At 40.0% G+C, this 19,631-nt stretch overlaps 1 protein-coding gene across 6 annotated transcripts in view; it reads right to left on the bottom strand.

The window, feature by feature from the left end:
• The window catches only part of ATG13 (autophagy related 13), a 48,825-nt gene that overhangs the window by 19,257 nt on the left and 9,937 nt on the right, over nt 1-19,631 (bottom strand). For all 6 annotated transcript variants that reach the window (XM_068555597.1, XM_068555598.1, XM_068555593.1 and 3 more), the window contains 3 exons: nt 5,523-5,604; nt 4,471-4,551; nt 3,960-4,079 (listed from right to left, as the gene is read on the bottom strand). In XM_068555597.1, coding sequence (XP_068411698.1) covers nt 3,960-4,079; nt 4,471-4,551; nt 5,523-5,591 — 270 coding nt within the window. In that variant the 5' untranslated portion in view covers nt 5,592-5,604. The remainder of the gene's footprint in view (nt 1-3,959; nt 4,080-4,470; nt 4,552-5,522; nt 5,605-19,631) is intronic.

Raw genomic sequence — 19,631 nt, 5'->3', positions numbered from 1 at the left:
ACTATTTTTATCACTTTAAAAAATTTATTCATTTATTTATTTTTTGGCTGCACTGGGTCTTTGTTGCTGCACGAGGTCTAAGCCCCTACCACTTTTTATCAATAAATACAACATGGAATTTTCCTTATAATTAAAATCTCTAGGGGATTTCCCTGGTGGTGCAGTGGTTAAGAATCTGCCTGCCAACGCAGGGGACACGGATTCGAGCCCTGGTCCAGGAAGCTCCCACATGCCGCGGAGCAACTAAGCCCATGAGCCACAACTACTGCGCGTGCGCTCTAGAGTCTGCGAGCCACAACTACTGAGCCCGCGTGCCACAACTACTGAAGCCCACACGCCTAGAGCCCAGGCTCCGCAACAAGAGAAGCCACCGCAGTGAGAAGCCCGCACACTGCAACGAAGAGTAGCCCCCACTTGCCACAACTAGAGAAAGCCCACACGCAGCAATGAAGACCCAACACAGCCAAAAATTAAATAAATAAATAAAATTTTAAATTCTACATTATTTTTAATGGCTGCGTAGTATTCCACCATATGACAATTATTTTATCCAATCAGTACCCCCATACTTGGACATACAGCTTGTTTCTAAATTTTCACTACTACAAACAACACTGTGATAAACAGACTTGAGACTAAAATTCTGTATGCATCCTGAATTAGTTTCTTAAGGTAAATTTCCAGAATTAGAATTGTTGGATCAAAGAATATTCATGCTTCTAAGACTTTTGCTATGTATGTCCAAATTGCTCTTCAGAAAGGCCAACACTTCAAATGATGGAGAGAGCCTTTCCCTCCAATTCCATAGAGGATATTTTTAGGTGACACTCACAGTTAAATATCTTAACAAGCTGCTTACTTAAAAGTCTTTTTAGCTATTTGATGTCTTTAGCCAAACTGTTCAGTCTCGCTATGTGTTACTCTGAACAGACTTAGTCTAAGTGGGTGGGAAAGAAAAAGAAAAGACCAAAGCCAGAATCCATTAACCCTGTAACACTCCTGTATGTCATTTAGTGAGATGGATAGTCACATACTTTTGAAATACAAGTAATCTTTTTATGAATCAGCTGTAAGAGGGCCATTCTTTTAGGTTTGGGAATAAACTCGGGTTAGTTTGCGGAGTAGAGAATTTTTACTTGTTCTAGATGAAATTTAAATATGTATTCTTAATATATATCCTTTTTATCACAGTGTCATCTCTAAATGATATGATGAATTTTGAATCCACCCCCCCCAAAAAAAATCAAGGGATGACTGGACAGTAGGAAGTATCCAAGATAAATTGGTGTGGTTTCTCTAGGATAATCACAACAGTTTAGAATAGGATTACACAGATGCAGAGAGAGGAAAGAGTTCTTCCAGGGATTCCTTTTGGACTCCCTATGGATCGCTAAGAAAAATAATCCACAGTATAAATTGGTAATTCAATAAAAAAAAATACAAACTTTTGTTTTATTTGGTGCTTAAGGTTGCCATGGAATAAGTACTGACATCATTCGTTCAACAAAATTGAGAGCCTACTGTGTGCCATCCCAGGCACTGTGCCACGCAGAGAGATGATTATTTATTTATATCCTCCTCATTTCAAAAAGAATTTTTTTTTAATTTTATTTATTTTTGGCTGCGTTGGGTCTTCGTTGCTGTGCGCGGGCTTTCTCTAGTTGTGGCGAGTGGGGACTACCCTTCATTGCAGTGCACAGACTTCTCATTGCGGTGGCTTCTCTTGTTGCAGAGCACAAGCTCTAGTCACGCGGGCTTCAGTAGTTGCAGCATGCAGGCCCGGTAGTTGTGGCGCGTGGGCTCAGTGGTTGCAGCACATGGGCTCTAGAGTGCACGGGCTTCAGTAGTGGTGGCTCGCGGGCTCGAGTGCAGGCTCAGTAGTTGTGGTGCACAGGCTTAGTTGCGCCACCAGGGACGTCCCTCAAAAAGAACTGAAGAACTACACAGATAAATAAGATGTGGCAAAGCTGCTGACCTCAAGAATAAAAGTGCAGGGACTTCCCTGGTGGTCCAATGGTTAAGAATCTGCCTTCTAATGCAGCAGATGCGGGTTCGATCCCTGGTCAGGGAACTAAGATCCCACATGCCGCAGAATAACTAAGCCCGTGTGCCTCAACTAGAGAGAAGCCTGCACGCTGCAATGAAAGATCCCACATGCCACAATGAAGATCCCAAGTGCTGCAATTAAGACCTGACGCAGCCAAAACTTCGGTGGTGTTAGTGGAGGTGGGGTTAGGTAATTCGGCCAAAGTTGCTCAGCTAGGATCTGAATTTGGGTCTGTATAGCTCCAAACTCATTTGCCTTTTATTATACCATGCAGTCTCACAATCCTGTAGTGGATATCGATTAAACATGAAAGAAAGAATATTTGCCTTAATCCTAGCATGGAATAAGGTGAACAAAAACACATTAAAAAAACCCCACAATACAGCAAGTTATACTCTGGAAACAAATGTAAAGAAAACACACAGGAAATCTAAAGAGGGTTTAGAAAGGGAGATCCTCTAGAGCAGCGGTCCCCAACCTTTTTGACACCAGGGACCGGTTTCATGGAAGACAATTTTTCCATGGGGGGAGGGTGGTGTGGATGATGATGGTTCAGGAGGTAATGCGCGTGATGGGGGGGAGAGTTCAAGGCAGTGTATGCGAGCGATGGTTCACACGTTAATGACAGCGATGGGGAGCGGCAGATGAAGCTTCACTTGCTCGCCCACTGCTCACCTCCTGCTGTGCGGCCCAGGGGTTGTGGACCCCTGCTCTAGGGCATGTAAGCCTTGAAGGATGAGTAGAAACATATCACATATAGATGATATATATGAAGATGAGGGTGAAGAGTCTATTCCAAGTTGTTGGAAAAATAAGTACAAAAACCACAACCTCCTCAGAGAATGATGAGGTGATCAGAGAGGGAAGGGGCAGGAATAAGGCTGTTGGGGGACTTCCCTGATGGTCCAGTGGCTAAGACTGCACTCCCAATGCAGCGGGCCCGGGTTCGATCCCTGGTCAGGGAACTAGATCCCACATGCCACAACTAAAAAATGATCCCGCATGCCACAACTAAGACCCAACACAACCAAATAAATAAATATTTTTTTTAAAAAAAGGCTGAGTTGGAACCAGAGTGTGAAGAGCTTTGAGTGCCCAGTTAAGACACCGTCCTGGTGGAGAGAAGGGAACCCTCCAACACTGTTGGTGGGAATGTAAATTGGTACAGCCACTATGGAGAACAGTATGGATGTTCCTTAAAAAACTAAAAATAGAGCACCATATGACCCTGCAATCCCACTCCTGGGCATATATCCAGAGAAAAACATGGTCCGAAAGGATACATGCACCCGAATGTTCTTTGCAGCACTGTTTACAGTAGCCAAGACATGGAAGCAACCTAAATGTCCAATGACAGAGGAATGGATAAATTAGATGTGGTACATATATACAATGGAATATTACTCAGCAATTAAAAAGAATGAAATAGTGCCATTTGCAGCAACATGTATGGACCTAGAGACTGTCATACTGAGTGAAGTAAGTCAAAAAGAGAAAGAGAAATATCCTGTGATATCCCTTATATGCAGAATCTAAAAAGAGATATACAAATGAACTTATTTATAAAACAGAAACAGACTAACAGACTTAGAGAATGAACTTACGGTAACCAGGGTGGAAGGATGGGGGGAAGGGATAGTTAGGGAGTTTGGGATCGACAAGTACACACTGCTGTATTTAAAATGGACAACCAACAAGGACCTACTGTATAGCACAAGGAACTCCGCTCAACGTTATGTGGCAGCCTGGATGGGAGGGGAGTTTGGGGGAGAATGGCTACATGTATATGTATGACTGAGTCCCTTTGCTGTGCACCTGAAACTATCACAACATTGTTAATCAGCTATACTCCAATATAAAATAAAAAGTTAAAAAAAAAAAAAAAAAGACACCCTTCTGGCCATAACCTTACCTCAGAAGTCTTGAGTGAGATCTCCACACACATAGACCTCCCGACGGCAGGCAGCTGCCCTGCCAGCGCCTTCTTTGCTTCATGTGTAACCTCTGGGATGTCTTTGATTGCTAAATTGAACTAGAACACAAAAGGAACTTTGTGTTTAAACACTCATAAGGAACATTATAGAAACATAAAGTAGTAAGACTGGATGCTGAGTAAATCAGGCATTGCTCTTCACTGATTAAGGACATTCATTTACTTCTCCCTTCCCCATAAGATATCTTGCATCAAAGCCCCAAAACTCAGGTTGAAAAAGCTTTTCACCTATCACAGAGGAAAGCCAAAAAACAAATACATCAGACTAACATTGATGAAGAACATACTTTCCAAGTGAATGGATCAAATGGAATTAGGTATTTTAATGTTATGATTTAGTAATACTAGAAATAGCATTATTTATTACTACACCATGATTCCTTGTGACAAACACCATAGTATATCCCTTAGCAAAGAATTGGAATTTTACCCAGTCTGAACCCGTTGGGGAAGAAGATGAACGAGTACAAATCTTCTCGCCCAGTCGAGCCTGGACAATCACTTGGACAGTCTAAAAAAAGCAAACAAACAAAAAATCAAAGATGAAAAGTTATAACAAATTGATTTGGCTCCTAATCAGGGTTAAAACCCTCCCAATGCAGGATTAAAAAGATGCCAATGATCATAACTATACTTCAGGAAAGGGTAGGATTTAAAACCTTCAAGAACAGGTAGGAAAAAAACACGGCACAAAAATAATACTGTAAATATTCCTGAGGGCACAGTGTCAACCAATTAGAGAAATTACAGTTTGAGGCTTGTAATCTATAATATTCTCACATGGCAGAAGGAAAGTTGCACATGGTGGCTCTGACTTTCATAGAAAAACAAGTCCAACCATAGGTTTAAATATTCACTGCCATACACTTATGTAATCATAGTTGATTTAAACCAAGGATTCCACAATTATTCATATGACTTGGCCCATATGGCAAAAGTCTTCCAACTAATTTTACAACCAGAATCTACTGCATGGGTTATTCTTACATAGCAATGGTTGAGAGGAAGGAGTGAGAGAGGTGGAAATGATTTTTAGATTTAGGAAAATATGCCTTCTAAAGCATTCAAAATTCAGTTTTAATTCTTCATTTACCCAGAAGGGAACAATAAGTGAAAGTGAGACATTTCGGAGGTAGTTGATGCTTACGGAAAGATGCCCAAACTGCTGTCCATTCCAGTCCGCAGTCTTTGTTCCCACCCCAAGGGAACATACTGTGCCAATAACCTGGCATAATAAGTTTGACATTTCTGCAAACAGGCTTGCAAAAAAAAATTTTTTTTGAACAAGTAGCTGTGGAAAATTGGAAGCTACTTTTTAGTTACACCCCCAGTACCGCCCCCGAATTTCACAGTTTGGTTTACAACAGACAGAAGTATCCCTTAAAATGGGCAAGCTGCAAGCTGTTATGCTATATTTCCAAAAAGGGAGAAGCACGGAAGTTATTTCTAACAGCTCTAGGCTCAAGAGAATGGATATAGTACCTTGAGGGCAAAAAACTTAATGAACTTGTCCAGGTCCTTTCTGTCCTGGGAATTGAGATCAGTTTCCATTGCCTATAGGAATCTAAAACAGGAAGGAAAAAAAAAAGTGTTGAAAAATGTGACTAATATCTTTTAAAAGGGATTGCTACAACAAAGCATACAGAGATGGTATTGTCTACTAGCTGTATGAATAGTCACGTAGGAGGTAAAAAAAATTTCCCCCCTGACTAAAGACACCAAAGTGAAAAATACATACTATCTTTTGAGCAAAATAAATTCCACACAAACAGCTAAATCCAGAGACCTTAAAAATAGATGAGACAAGCCATTTTACCTGAATCTGAAACTTTGAGCTTTTAAATATAAATTATCTATTAAAAAAGTTATATTACTTACCTATTTAAAAAGTTTTATTATCCAGCATATTGAAGACTAAGTGTTAATGAGACAAAAACTTTATTAAAACATAAAGTGAGTTAACATTCCTTCAAAAGGCCAGTAAATCAATTTAACTTTGGGCGGGAGTGGGGTGGAGGTGGGGGTGGGTTTTGGACCCCTTTTGAGAATCCAATGACATGACAAGCCCTTTCTCCAAAAAAATGCACAAATACAGAAACTTTGGGTATATTCAGGGAGTTCATGAGTTTCACGAAGTACATCATAAACCCCCCGGTTAAAATGTTTTGAGAAGGGGCTGGTATGAGGAAGAAAGCATTTACGGAGAGAAGAGCATGAACAAAGGCGTATAAGCCACAGAGAGCAAAATGGGTTTGGAACTGTTAAGTATGCCAATTTTCCAGCGGTTGTGTATGGCTGGCTGGGGCCAGGTCATGAGAGTCTTAAATACAATGCTAGAGACTGACCTGCGTCTAATATGCCAGAAATGCGAGCACCCTCAAGGCTTTTGAGGAGAGGAAGCAACACAATCCAAATGGTGCTTTAGATGATAGCTTTGCTGGCATATTGTAGAATAGTTTTGAGTATGGAAAGCAGGGAAATCAATTAGGTCCTTGGCAATAATTCAGGCCGTGGTCAAGGCTAAAACTCTAATACAGATACAGACATGATTTGGAAATAGTATGGATGGGAGGTATTTTAAAGGAAGAGCTGACAGGATTTAAGGACTGAGTGCAAAAAGTTTAATGGGCTTTCAGTTAACAAAAAAACAAGGAAGCCAGAGGGAGAGCTAGTTTTAAGGAAAGGTATAAACAAAAGGAGAGAGTTGAAACAGGAAATAATGAATACAAGTTAAAAAAAAACACAACACTGTTCTTTATTGAGGTATAACTTATATATAGTGAAATGCACAAATCTTAGGTGTACAGCTCAATAAACATTTTGTATGTAAACACTCATACAATGACAACCCAGATCGAGTTATAGAACATTTCCAATAATCCAGAAGGTGCCTTTGTGTTCCCTTGGTCAATAAAACCACCAAAAAGTAACCATGATTCTGACCTCTATCACTATAGATGTTTTGTTTTGAATTTCTTATAAATGGAATCAAATAGTATTAACTCTTTTGTTGTGTACCTTCCTTTATTCAACATTATGTCTGTAAGATTCATTTATAATGCTGCATGTAGCAGTTTATTCTTTTTCATTGTTATGTAGCACTCCATTTTATGAATATGCCACTATTTATAAATTAAACTGTTGATAAACATTTGGGTTGTTTCCTGCTTTTAGCTATTATATTCTTTTTTTTGGCTGCATTGGGTCTTTGATGCTGTGCACGGGCTTTCTCTAGTTGCGGCGAGCGGGGCTACTCTTCCTTGTGGTGTGTGTGCTTCTCATTGTGTTGGCTTCTCTTGTTGTGGAGCACGGGCTCTAGGGCATGAGGGCTTCAGTAGTTGTGGCTCACGGGCTCTAGAGCTCAGGCTCAGTAGTTGTGGTGCATGGGCTTAGTTGCTCCACGGCATGTGGGATCTTCCCGGACCGGGGCTCAAACCCGTGTTCCCTGCATTGGCAATTGGATTCTTAACCACTGCGCCACCAGGGAAGTCGGTTATTATATTCTTACATGAGAGTTTTCGTGAATATAAATACTCACTGTTATCAGATGTAGAGCCAGGAGTGTTGCTGTTGGGTCACAGAGTATGCATATGCAGGCATACCTTGTTTTATTGCACCTTGCTTCACAAATATTGCCCCCTCCTCTTTTTAAAAAACAAATTGAAGGGGCTTCCCTGGTGGCGCAGTGGTTAAGAATCCGCCTGCCAGTGCAAGGGACATGGGTTCCAGCCCTGGTCCGGGATGATCCCATGTGCTGTGAAGCAACTAAGCCCATGCACCACAACTACTGAGTCTGCCCTCTAGAGCCCGTGAGCCATAACTACTGAGCCCACATGCTACAACTACTGAAGCCCACACGCCTAGAGTCCCTGCTCCACAACAAGAGAAGCCACCACAATGAGAAGCCCACGCACTGCAAAGAAGAGAGTAACCCCCACTCGCCGCAACTAGAGAAAGCCCGCGCACAGCAACGAAGACCCAAATGCAGCCAAAAATAAATAAATAAAATACATAAATTTATTAAATAAAAAAATTGAAGGTTTGTGTCAACCCTGTGTTGAGCAAGTCTATCAGCGCCTTTTTTCCCATGGCATTTGCTCACTTCGTGTCACAGTGTCATATTTTGGTAATTCTCAAAATATTTCAAACCCTCCACCAGCAAACAGACTACAACTCACTGAAGGCTCAGATGATGGCTAGCATTTTTTAGTAATAAAGTATTTTTAAATTAAGGTATGTACATTGTTTTTTTTAAGACATAATGCTATTGCACTCTTTATAGTTTAGTTTAAACACAACTTCTACATGCACAGGGAAACAAAAAAATTCATGTGATTCACTTTATCACAGTGATCTGGAACCGACCCACAATATATCCAAGGTATGCCTGTGTTTAGCTTTGACAGATACTGCCAAACAGTTTTCTAGGATCTGTACCAATTTACATTACCACCAACAGTACGTTAGAGCTTCCAGTGTTCCACAGCTATACTACCACTTCGTATTGCTGATTCCTTAGCCATCTTGGTAGGAGTGTGGTGGTATTTCATTTAATCTGCATTGAATGACTGATGATTAAATTAGAGATGAAATGATGACTGCCTTTCCCCCACTGACACCTTTTCATATGCTTATTAGACATCTGGATATCCTCTTTCATAAAGTGCTAGTTCAAGCCTTTTGCCCACCTAAAAATTTGGTTGTCTTTTTCTTATTGAATTGTGGGAGTTTTAAAAAATATATAGTGGATTCAGTACATTGTTGGATATGTACTGCAAATATCTTCTCCTAGTTTGTGGCTTGCGTTTCTTGTGGAATTTGTTTCTTATCATGAGAGTCACGACATACTAACGGACAATGGCCAGACTATATATATAAAGATAGAGCTCTGACCCACAATCTGCAAAAATCCAGCCCAGGAAGCCAACCTACTATCTACACTTACCAGTCAAGGAAGTCAGACTATCTCTAGCAACCAGTCCAGGAAGTCAAATGATAACCCCTGTAAAAACTGGCCCCAAACAGCCAGGACTTGATTAACTGACAGCTTCTCTAATTTTTATCCTTGCTTCCAACTTAGGATCAACCAGAGAAAGCCAAATATGTACCCCAACCAATCATATAGGATACCCCCACTTGCAGTCAGGCGGCCTACAGCTTCCTTGTGCCAACAGCCCCAAATTAGGACATACCTGAAGGCTTCCCTGCCTTTTTTCCATTATAAAGCTTCCCCAGTGGTCTACCTGCCTTTGCATCTCTGCCAAAGGCAAGTGCTGGAGCTGACTCCTCTGCTACTGCAAGCTCTGAATAAATGGCCTTCACCTGTTCTCATCTGGGTGGTCTTTATGTCCACATTAAATACAGATTTATTGAGGTATAACTGACAATATCAGAAGTATAAGGTAAGTTTTGACAGGTTTATAACTGTAAAATCATCACCACAAAATAGTGAACATAACAATTACTCCCCAAAAGTTTCCTCATGTTCCTTCGTAATCCCTCCCTCCAGCTGTGCCCCCATAATCCCCCATACCTAAACAACCTCTGATATGCTTTCTATCACTAAAGATCCTTATCTGCATTTTCCAGAGTCTTATATAAATTAAATCATACAGTATGTACTCTTTGGTTTCTTTCACTCAACACAATTATTTTGACATTCACCCATGTTATATTTTTTTTCACCCGTGTTATATTCTATGTTGATAGTTCATTTCTTTTTTTAAAAATTTTTTTTTTGATGTGGACTATTTTTTAAAGTCTTTATTGAATTTGTTACAATATTGCTTCTGTTCCATGTTTTGGTCACAAGGCCATGTGGGATTCTAGCTCCCCACAGGGATCGAACCCACATCCCCCGCATTGGAAGGTGAAGTCTCAACCACTGGACTGCCAGGGAAGTCCCGATGGTTCATTTCTTTTATTGCTGAGTATCATCCTCTTATGGAGTTTCCTGATGATCAGAGGTTCTTTATTTTAGTAAGTCCAATTTATCAACCTTTTCTTTGATGGTTAGCACTTTTCTGTGTCCTGTTAAAAATTTTTTTGCTGATCTCAAAGTCACGAAAATATTCTCCTACATTTTCTTCTAGAAACATTACTGTTTACCTTTCACATTTAGATTCGTGATCCATCGAAAATTAATTTGTATACGTGGTGTACGTTAGGGATCAAGGTTCACTATTTTTTGCCAATCAGTTTGGTTTATTTAATAGGTTGAGTTAGAAACACCTGAAGATTTGCCTGAAAATGCTAAATCTGAAGCTAATGGAAAAGGTTAAGACTGAGATTAAAGTTGGAGATAAATCTCAAAAAAGAAGGAATAATTAAAATTATAGCAACAGATGAAATCACCAAGGGAGATAACAGAAAAAAAACAAAACAACGACCTTGGAAAGCATTTGCATAAAAGAACCACAAAAAGAAATGCAAGAACTAATCAGAGAAATAGGAGATAAAATGATTTCTGAGAAGTTTTCATTGAAACTGAGGGGAAATTAAAGTTTCAAGATTGAAGGGATGGTCAAACAGTGTAAGTTCTTGTGGAGGAGGCAAAACTTCACCTCTACTCATCTTAAACTTTGAGCTGCGACTCCTTCAACAAAAAGACAGATTAACAAGAGAAAAACAGTTTACTGACTAATGCAGCACCTACCACAGAGGAGAAACCTCAACAAAAAATAACTCAAAGCAGTGGCTTAGAACTATGGCTCATATGGGGTCTTCAACAAAGAATAATAACTTCATAGAGAAATGACAGGACAAAGGAAAGCAGTTTTAGGCATTCAAGAGTGCAGGCTGTGGGAGGAAACTAAGTAAGGGAGCAAGGTTTGTTTGCAGATTTCTCTGGTGTCTTCTCAGGTCTGATAAGAATCTGTCTCCAGTAAAAAAGGGGAATTTATATCCCGCCTTTAGGCAGAAAACGGGAGGGCAGAGAAAGGTTCTCCTGCATTTGCTGCTTCTTAACTGCCTTCAGCTCAAAATAATTATTATGTCAAAGAGGCATATTTTGGGATGACATATTCTGGATTCCTTCATTCTCAAGAGGAAAAGGCCACTGGACTTGGCATTACATTGTTAATGACCTTTGAGAGGAGAGTTTCTTAGGGTGGTAGTGAGGAATGGATTCAGCTACTTCTGAGATGTTAGACAGGAAAAGAGCTCAAGCTTCTCCGTTAAAAGGATTTTCCCTGTAGGATAGGAATATCTGAGCAAATTTACGGTGGGGGTGGGGGGGGGTGGGGTGGGAAGAAACCAATGAAGGAGAAATAAAATCTTTGAGAAGAAATAATTGATGAGATGCCACAGGAGAATCCACTGATCAAATTACAAAGGACTCATCTTTGGGGGCCTATCAAATAATATGCTTGACATGTACACCCACCTTCAGGCCTTCCTAATTTTGGTTGAAAAGAACACTAACAAATATTAAAGTAAAAATAAAAAGACCTTTTAAAGGGTTAAACAGCTCAAGGCCCTGAAGCAACACAGCAACAGATCTGAGATAAGAACAGTGCTGGAGGATTGGGCTGCCCCTATCTTACACTGAAGTGGGCAAGTGCTCCCACTACCAGAGTATCTACCAAAGCACAAACATTATAATGGCACAATGACTCTTGTGACTTTTTGTACCACTGGAAGCACTCAAAGGATTATGTAACTAGAGTTAGTTATTGAGCCAAAAAGGGTGGTCTCCACAGAGAAAAAGTTCTCTCAGAGGGATCAGAGCTTATTGTCCCCTTAGGCCTAGGCTATCTATCAAGGATGTTAGTTCATCCTTTACAATAGAAATGTAATAGAAAGTTTACTTTTGCTTTGCACTTTGCAAAATTCCTTCTTTGAGTGCTTCAAGGACTATAAAGGGAAATTTGGTACAAACATTAAAAACACTGAATTTTTTCTTTTTTTCTGCCCTTTACTACACTAGCCAATTACTGAATCCTTCAAACTTATGCTTATACAAAATCCTTTATATTAGCGGCATTTTCATTTCCATAGATAACCACCTTAATCCAAGTCTCATTTCTTATCTGGAAGAGACTCTCTTGGTTAGTTACTTTACCTTTGAAGAGGATAGGCTATGCCATCCTAAAATATGCCACTTTGGCATAAAGATTATTTTAAGCTGAAGACATTTGAGATTCAACAGATGTAGAAAAGAAATGTTCTCAGAGCTTCCCTTATCTGACTAAAAGCGGAAACTTCTAAGAAATGAGGACTGCCATAAATTCCCATTTCAGGTTGGCTTCTACTCCCAGGAGAGAGACCTAATATAAACCTAATATAAATCCCCTATCTGGGGGAGTTTCATAGTCATGAAGAAGACGGAAAGACCATTTGCACCCACACAAGCAAATGTTATCACAAACTTTCTTATTTCCCATTTGTTCTCCTAAACACCCATTCTTCTTTCCTAAAGAAACTAATTTTTCTTCCCACAAAACCTTTTTCCCCTCTCTTTCTCCTACTGAGTTAGGCATATAAGTCCCAAATTTTTACCACCTCCTTGAGCTATTCATCACTGAACACTCCTGTGGTATACACTTTGCAGGCATTAATAAACTCTGTCTTTTCTCTTGCTAATCTATCTTTTGTTGGTTTAATTTGCACACCCCCATCTGCTGAATCCAAGAGGTTATAGGAAAAGTTTCTTCCCCAACACCTCCTTCCAGATTATACTGTAAACCTCAGGTAAACCACTGAAAGGCTAGTCTAATAAAGCATTATGTCATCATATTGCTCCTATGTGCCAGAACTTTGGGCAGACTCCTCAGTCTGACCTTCAAGAGTCCACATACAAAGTCAGCGGGGAAAATAGGTAAAGTGATTTTGCAAAGGTAATCAGAGGCTTGCTGGTACTTTCAGGAAAGACCTTGGTCATTGAAACTAGCAAATAAATGATGATCCTGGACAAGGATCTAGTCCTTGAATGCACATGCTCAGGAAACTAATTTTATTAGTTCAGTCAAGGTTTGGGGGACTTCAGTTACAAGAGACAGTTTACATACCATAAATCCAATTTATTAATTGAGAAATAAAACTGCCAAGTCGATAGAAAGAAGCATCAAGTGATCAACATGTTGCCTTTCCGACAAGGAGGCCATTTTGGGAACCTAAAATCGTATCAACCCACTATTAGCTTCATAATATCTTTCTCTACCTCAGGAACAAGCACGTTGGAATTCTGCCACCAAGAGTCTAGAGAGGGCCTTCTTGGCTGACAATGCATGTATGTGACTTTCTTTCCTTTAGACTTTACAGACCACTGCCCATATCAGTCACTGTCACCAACATGTTATAACTGCCAAAGACCCTTGATGGAACAGGTTTTAAGAAAATATATCAGCTGCTAGAAGACTAAGCCAAAGTAGGGCTTTTAGGTTACCACTTAGTTTAAGTCAGGGCCACTTTATCTCTTAGCATTCTAGTCTCTCAATTACATAGCAAACTCTTCTGCAAGTGAAACAGGAGGGAAGGAGGCAGGGCACAACCTTTGAAAGAATGACATAGCCTGAGGACATGACGTAAACTGATTAGAACCAAATGGGTCCAAGATGGCGGACAAGTCGACTTCCACTAGACCTTGAGCCTCAGTACATGCTCACATCAGCAAGCTAAATGACACACCCACAGGCGCCATGACAGTTTCAAGACGGACCATAAGGATCAAAAAGTGGGCGGTGGCCCAATTCCTGGAAATCCCCACCCCTTCCTAAAATAGCTGGAATAATCCTCCCACTCATTAGCCTATGAAATTACCCACTCCTATAAAAACTGACAATCCCATACCCTGGTGCCTTTCTCACCTTCTGAGATGGCCCACACTCTGTGGAGTGCATTTCTCTCTAAATAAATCCACTTCTTACTTATCACTTTGTCTCTCACTGAATTCTTTCTGCTATGAGACATCAAGAACCTGAGCTTCATTAAGTCCTGAAACCATGTGTGTGATCTCAGTTGGAAGACCATGGGTTTTGGCTGGGTTCGAGTCCCCGCACGTGGGTTCAAGTGCCAATCTGAGGTGCAAGGTTTCACAAGCATTCAAATTTCATGTCCCTTTCCTGTTAATATGTTGAATAAGCAAGCTCATCAGTGCTACTTATTACCTCCTTTATTAAATTTTTTTGCCTTAGGGACATAAACCAATTACTATGTATGATTTTGGACATTTACAAAAAGTTCTATGTGGTTCCCACCCACATATACTTGATTAAATTTACCAGGGGTCACCTCTAAAATGGCTTAATTAGGCCAAAAATATATTTATGAATCATAATGCTCTTAATATTGCTGTCCCTTCAAGTTTCATCAGCATCTATTTCCCCAGACTTGCCACTTGTAGCTTTTCTTGTCTGAGAAATACCTCACTTAATTAAGGCCTTTCTTCAAGGCTTAAGACATTTAACAAATAACAAAAACTATTTACTGGACCTTGATTAGCAATTTCAATTTAGCAACATTCTCTACACATCATTTTCATTAACAGAAGTTCATAACAACAAATAATTCTGTCAGGTTCCCACAGTGTTTAGAACATGTGCAGGCTTCTGCCATACTAAAACGTTTTTAAACAATTATCTGAAAATAGAATGGATAAGCAAAATGTGGTATATACATGCAATGAAATATTATTCCGCCTTAAAAAGGAAGGAAATTCTGACACATGCTACAACATAGATGAACTTTGAGGACATTATGCTAAAGTGAAAAGAACTAGTAACAAAAAGACAAATCCACTTATATGAGGTACTTAGAGTAGTCAAAATCGTAGAGACAGAAAGTATAATGGTGGTTGCCAGGAGCTGGGGGGAAGAGAGAATGGGGAGTTGCTGTTTAATAGGTAGAGTTTCAGTTTTACAAGATGAAAAGTTATGAGGACGGACGGTAGTGAAGGCTGCACAACAATGTGAATGTATTTAATGCTGCTGAACTGCACACTGAAAAATGGTTAAGATGGTAAATTCTGTTGCTTGTATTTTAACACACACCCAAAAAGAAAAAAATATGCCATTACTAAATAAATAAAGTTTCCCATTATTATGTAATGGATGTAGATAATCACCAACACCCAAATACTAGACAGAAGATTCTACAACACTGCTCAAGTGCAAATGATACAATCAGGTAAGGGAAAAGTATAGTTATCTGGATAGACAGTTTTTTAGATCTTTTACTTACTTTCATACTGAAATGCTAATTTTGAATTTTAAAAATATGAGTTCTTCTTAGGCAGACAAAAACCATTTATCTCAACTACTTTCCCAATCCTCAATTAAAAGCACAGAAATATAAAAGCTATAAATAAACCCAGAAGAAGAAATAACAATGAAAGATGTCAACAAAATATTGGGGGAAAAAAGTGAACAGACTGGTTAAGGATAAAGGTTCAATGTTTATTTCTGCTCACTCCTAAAAAAAGGGTGGGGGACTTAAAAAGCATACACACAGACGAGAGACAACAAAATCAAAGTTCGGGAAGGTAGAAAGTAGAAGAAATAGATAACTGACTAAGCAGAGCACAGCTGATATCCAAGCCAGCAGCGGGAGAAACCCTAAACAAAGAAAGCTCTTCTGAACCAAAGAACCTAAGAAAGTCTAAGGAATTAGTCACCAGGTAGCTACTAAAGTAGGGTGGTAGATGGGGCTGAAAACGGGAAGATTATTTGAAAGTCCACAGAAGAAGCAGTTAGACCCCACTCTAAGCCCTACACCCACACCATGACCCCACTCAGACCAGAACTGCCCTTCCTTCCTAACGTTAGAAGGCTGGACATTGGGAGGTCCCTAAATGGTGGAGTAGGAAGACCCTGATCTCACCTCCTCTCACAAAACTTACAATTATGTACAGAACAACTACTGAGGAAAAAGACCCTGACCCTAACCCTAACCTACCAGAAAAGATCTTCTACAACTAAAGATAAATAGAAGGAACCACAACAAGATGGGTAACAGTAGGGAGTCCCAGTACAGTCACGACCCATGCCCCCAGTTGAGGAACCCACAAACATAAGAATAATTACCATTGCAGAGATTCTCCTCAAGGAGCAAGGGGTCTGAGTCCCACATTGGACTACCCAGCCTGGGGGTCCTATGCCAGGAAGACAAGCCCCCAGAATGTTTGGCTTTGAAGGTCTGTGGGGCTTACATCTGGGAGCATCAGAGGGCTGTGGGAAATAGAATGGAGTCTCTTAAAGGGCACACAAACTCTCACATGTGCCGGGACCTTTAAGGCAGAAGTAGTAATTTCAAAGGAGCCTGAGTCAGAACTACCTGCTGATCTTGGAGAGTAACTACCTGCTGATCTTGAAGAGTCTCCTGGAGAGGCAGAAGGCAACTGGAGTTCACCCCGGGGACATAGATACTTGTGGCAGTCATTTTTGGGAGCTTGTTCTACCACATGGACACTGGTGCAATCACCATTTTGGAATCCTCCCTCTACCACTAGCATGGTGTGTGTGTGTGTGTGTACACACACACACACACACACACAATGGAATACTACTCAGGCATAAAAGAGAATGAAAATTTGCCATTTGCAACAACATGATGGACTTGGAGGGTATTACACTTAGTGAAATAAATCAGAGAAAGTCAAATACTGTATATTATCACTTATATGTGGAATCTAAAAAAAAAAAAATGAATGAATATAACAAAACAGAAACAGACTCATAGATAGAGAGAAAAAATTAGTGGTTACCAGTGGGCAGAGGGAAGCGGGGAGGGGCAAGATAGAGGTAGGGGATTAAGAGATATAAACTACTATGTATAAAATAAATAAGCTACTAAAGGTTGTTGACTAACAATCAATCAACCAATCAATCACCTACAAGGATATGTAGCCAATATTTCACATTTATTTAATTTATGTTTTTGGCTGTGCCATGCGGCATGTGGGATCTTTATTCCCCAACCAGGGATTGAACCCATGCCCCCTGCATTGGGAGCATGGAGTCTTAACCACTGGACCGCCAGGGAAGCCCAGTAGCCAATATTTTAGGATAAATATAAATGAAGTATAATCTATAAAAAATTTGAATCATACCTGAAACTAATATAATATTGTAAATTATACCTCAATTTAAAAAAGTAAAAAAACACTAAAATAAATAAGAAAAATAAAAAGGACATTAACTTTTTGGAAACAGTGAATCAAAAACATGGTGAACTTTGGTTATCAAAGTCTTTATGAGACACTCCCTCTCCCACCTCTTGAGCTCCCTTCCTCACTAAGCTTGAAAAATACTGGCAGCCACAATGGAGGCTTTCATCAAGTAACTGGTGATCCTTGGCTGTCCCATTCACATTTGAGCATGAGGCACCAAAAAGACAGAAACTCAGGGTACATGAGTGAGTCTGGTAAACTGGTAGGGCTCCAAGAGGGTCATCAGGAACAAGCTGGGCGCAGCCTCACCCTTTTTTCAATGGAGAGAAACCTCAAGTGTCAGTATATAGAGGTTCTTCCCTCCAAAGACACTTAATTTCTCCAGAGGAGCCTCCAATCTCCTGCTGAAAACAAGTTTTCAACTCCTTTGGGTGAGTTACAGGAATGCAACTGTTGGATCATACGGTAAGAGTATGTTTATTTTACAAGAAATCATCAAACTGTCTTCCAAAGTGGCTGAAAGTTTGCAATGAGTGAGAATTCCCGATGCTCCATGATCTCTCCAGCATTTGGTGTTGTCGGTGTTTTTGGATTTTGGCCATTCTAATAGCTGTGAGATGGCAACTCATTATCTTAAAAGATAGCCCTTTTGGGACTTCCCTAGTGGTCCAGTGGCTAAGACTAGGCACTCCCAATGCAGGGAGCCTGGGTTCGATCCCTGGTCAGGGAACTAGATCTCACATGCCACAGCTAAAGATCCCGCACGCTGCAACGAAGATCGTGCGTGCCGCAACTAAGACCAAATAAATAAATAAATAATTTTTTTAAAAAGATATATCTTTTGCAAATATTTTCTCCCAGTCTGTAGCTTGTCTTCTAGTTCTCTTGGACAACCTTAGTTTTTTTGAAAAGCAAATTTATACACGGAACTAATCTAAAGAGTTAAAGCTTCCTTGATTTATCTTAAGGATGTTAAAGCTTCCTTGATTTATCTTAAGGATGAATGTTATTAAGCAAATTCAGTTGTTTTGAGTAACAGCTCCTGGCATATTAACAATATTGCTTTCATATTTGTTTAATGCCTACTTCTATTCACACATACTCTACAAAACAGTAACCTCAAAACTATTACAGAGATAACAGGACATTTTGCCTGCAATTAAAAAAACAAACTTGCTGACAAATGCTCAGCACAGCATTATTTTCAAGACTGATAAGTGTTTAAATAACACTTTATACACATAAAGTGTTTTTAAACTCATGTTTGTCATGCAATATGTAAAAGTTTGGGGAACACTGAAATTAAAACTGACAATTTTACATTTGCTTCTTCAACTAACAGTGGAAGAGCAGAGATAATCTTTTCTTGCCGTAGTCATTATTCTACAGCAAGAATTTTCACATTAGAATTTTCACATTTTCTCCAACACTGGTTTCAAAGGCAGTTGTACAATAAGTGGGGGGGAAAGAATACTTATTCACAGTAAATTGCCACTTAGTAAATGTATAATAAATAAAGATTTAGGAAAATCACCATTTTGGGAGTTCCCTGGCAGTCCAGTGGTTAGGACTCGGAGCTTTCACTGCCGTGGCCTGGGTTCAATCCCTGGTCAGGGAACTAAGATCCCACAAGCCGTGTGGCGCAGCCAAAAAAAAAAAAAAAATCACAATTTTGCAATCATCACAGGAATAACTGATTCAAGCACATCACCAGTAGATGATAAAACCACTGTAAATATACCTTTTGTCAACAAATTTTCACGCAGTCTTCCTGCTTATTGACTTATTAATTACAAAGAGAAGTCAGATGAACACAATCTTAAAGTAATCAAAGAAACATACCAACAACTGAAAAACTGACATTACATCCTCTTGATGTGATGTAGGGAGAAGGACATATCACTTATGTAGCTTTTCTATTAAAACTGTATAGGGGCTTCCCTGGTGGCGCAGTGGTTAAGAATCCACCTGCCAGTGCAGGGGACATGGGTTTGAACCTTGGTCCGGGAAGATCCCACATGGCACGGAGCAACAAAGCCCGTGCGCCGCAACTACTAAGCCTGCGCTCTAGAACCTGCGAGCCACAACTACTGAGCCCACGTGCCGCAACTACTGAAGTCCACGCACCTAGAGCCCGTGCTCCGCAACAAGAGAAGCCACCGCAATGAGAAGCCCGCACACTGCAACGAAGAGTAGCCCCCGCTCGCCGCAACTAGAGAAAGCCCGCGCGCAGCAACGAAGACCCAACGCAGCCAAAAAAAAAACAAAAATGTATAACCCAAATCGAACCATGAGGAAGCAATCAGATGAGCTTATATTGAAAGACAGGGCATTTTACATAATAATGGGCTTGTACTCTTCAAAAAAGTCAATCTTATGAGAGAAAAAGTCTGAAGAACTGTTTTAGAGTAAAGGCAATAGGAGTATGACAACTAAATGCAATGCTTAACCCAGGACTTTTTTTTTTTTTAAGTTGCTATAAAGGA

This window comes from Eschrichtius robustus, chromosome 11, assembly GCF_028021215.1.
Source record: "Eschrichtius robustus isolate mEscRob2 chromosome 11, mEscRob2.pri, whole genome shotgun sequence".
Lineage (NCBI taxonomy): Eukaryota > Metazoa > Chordata > Mammalia > Artiodactyla > Eschrichtiidae > Eschrichtius > Eschrichtius robustus.
Note: the sequence above shows the minus strand (reverse complement) of the source record. Positions and strands in the feature narration are given on the sequence as shown.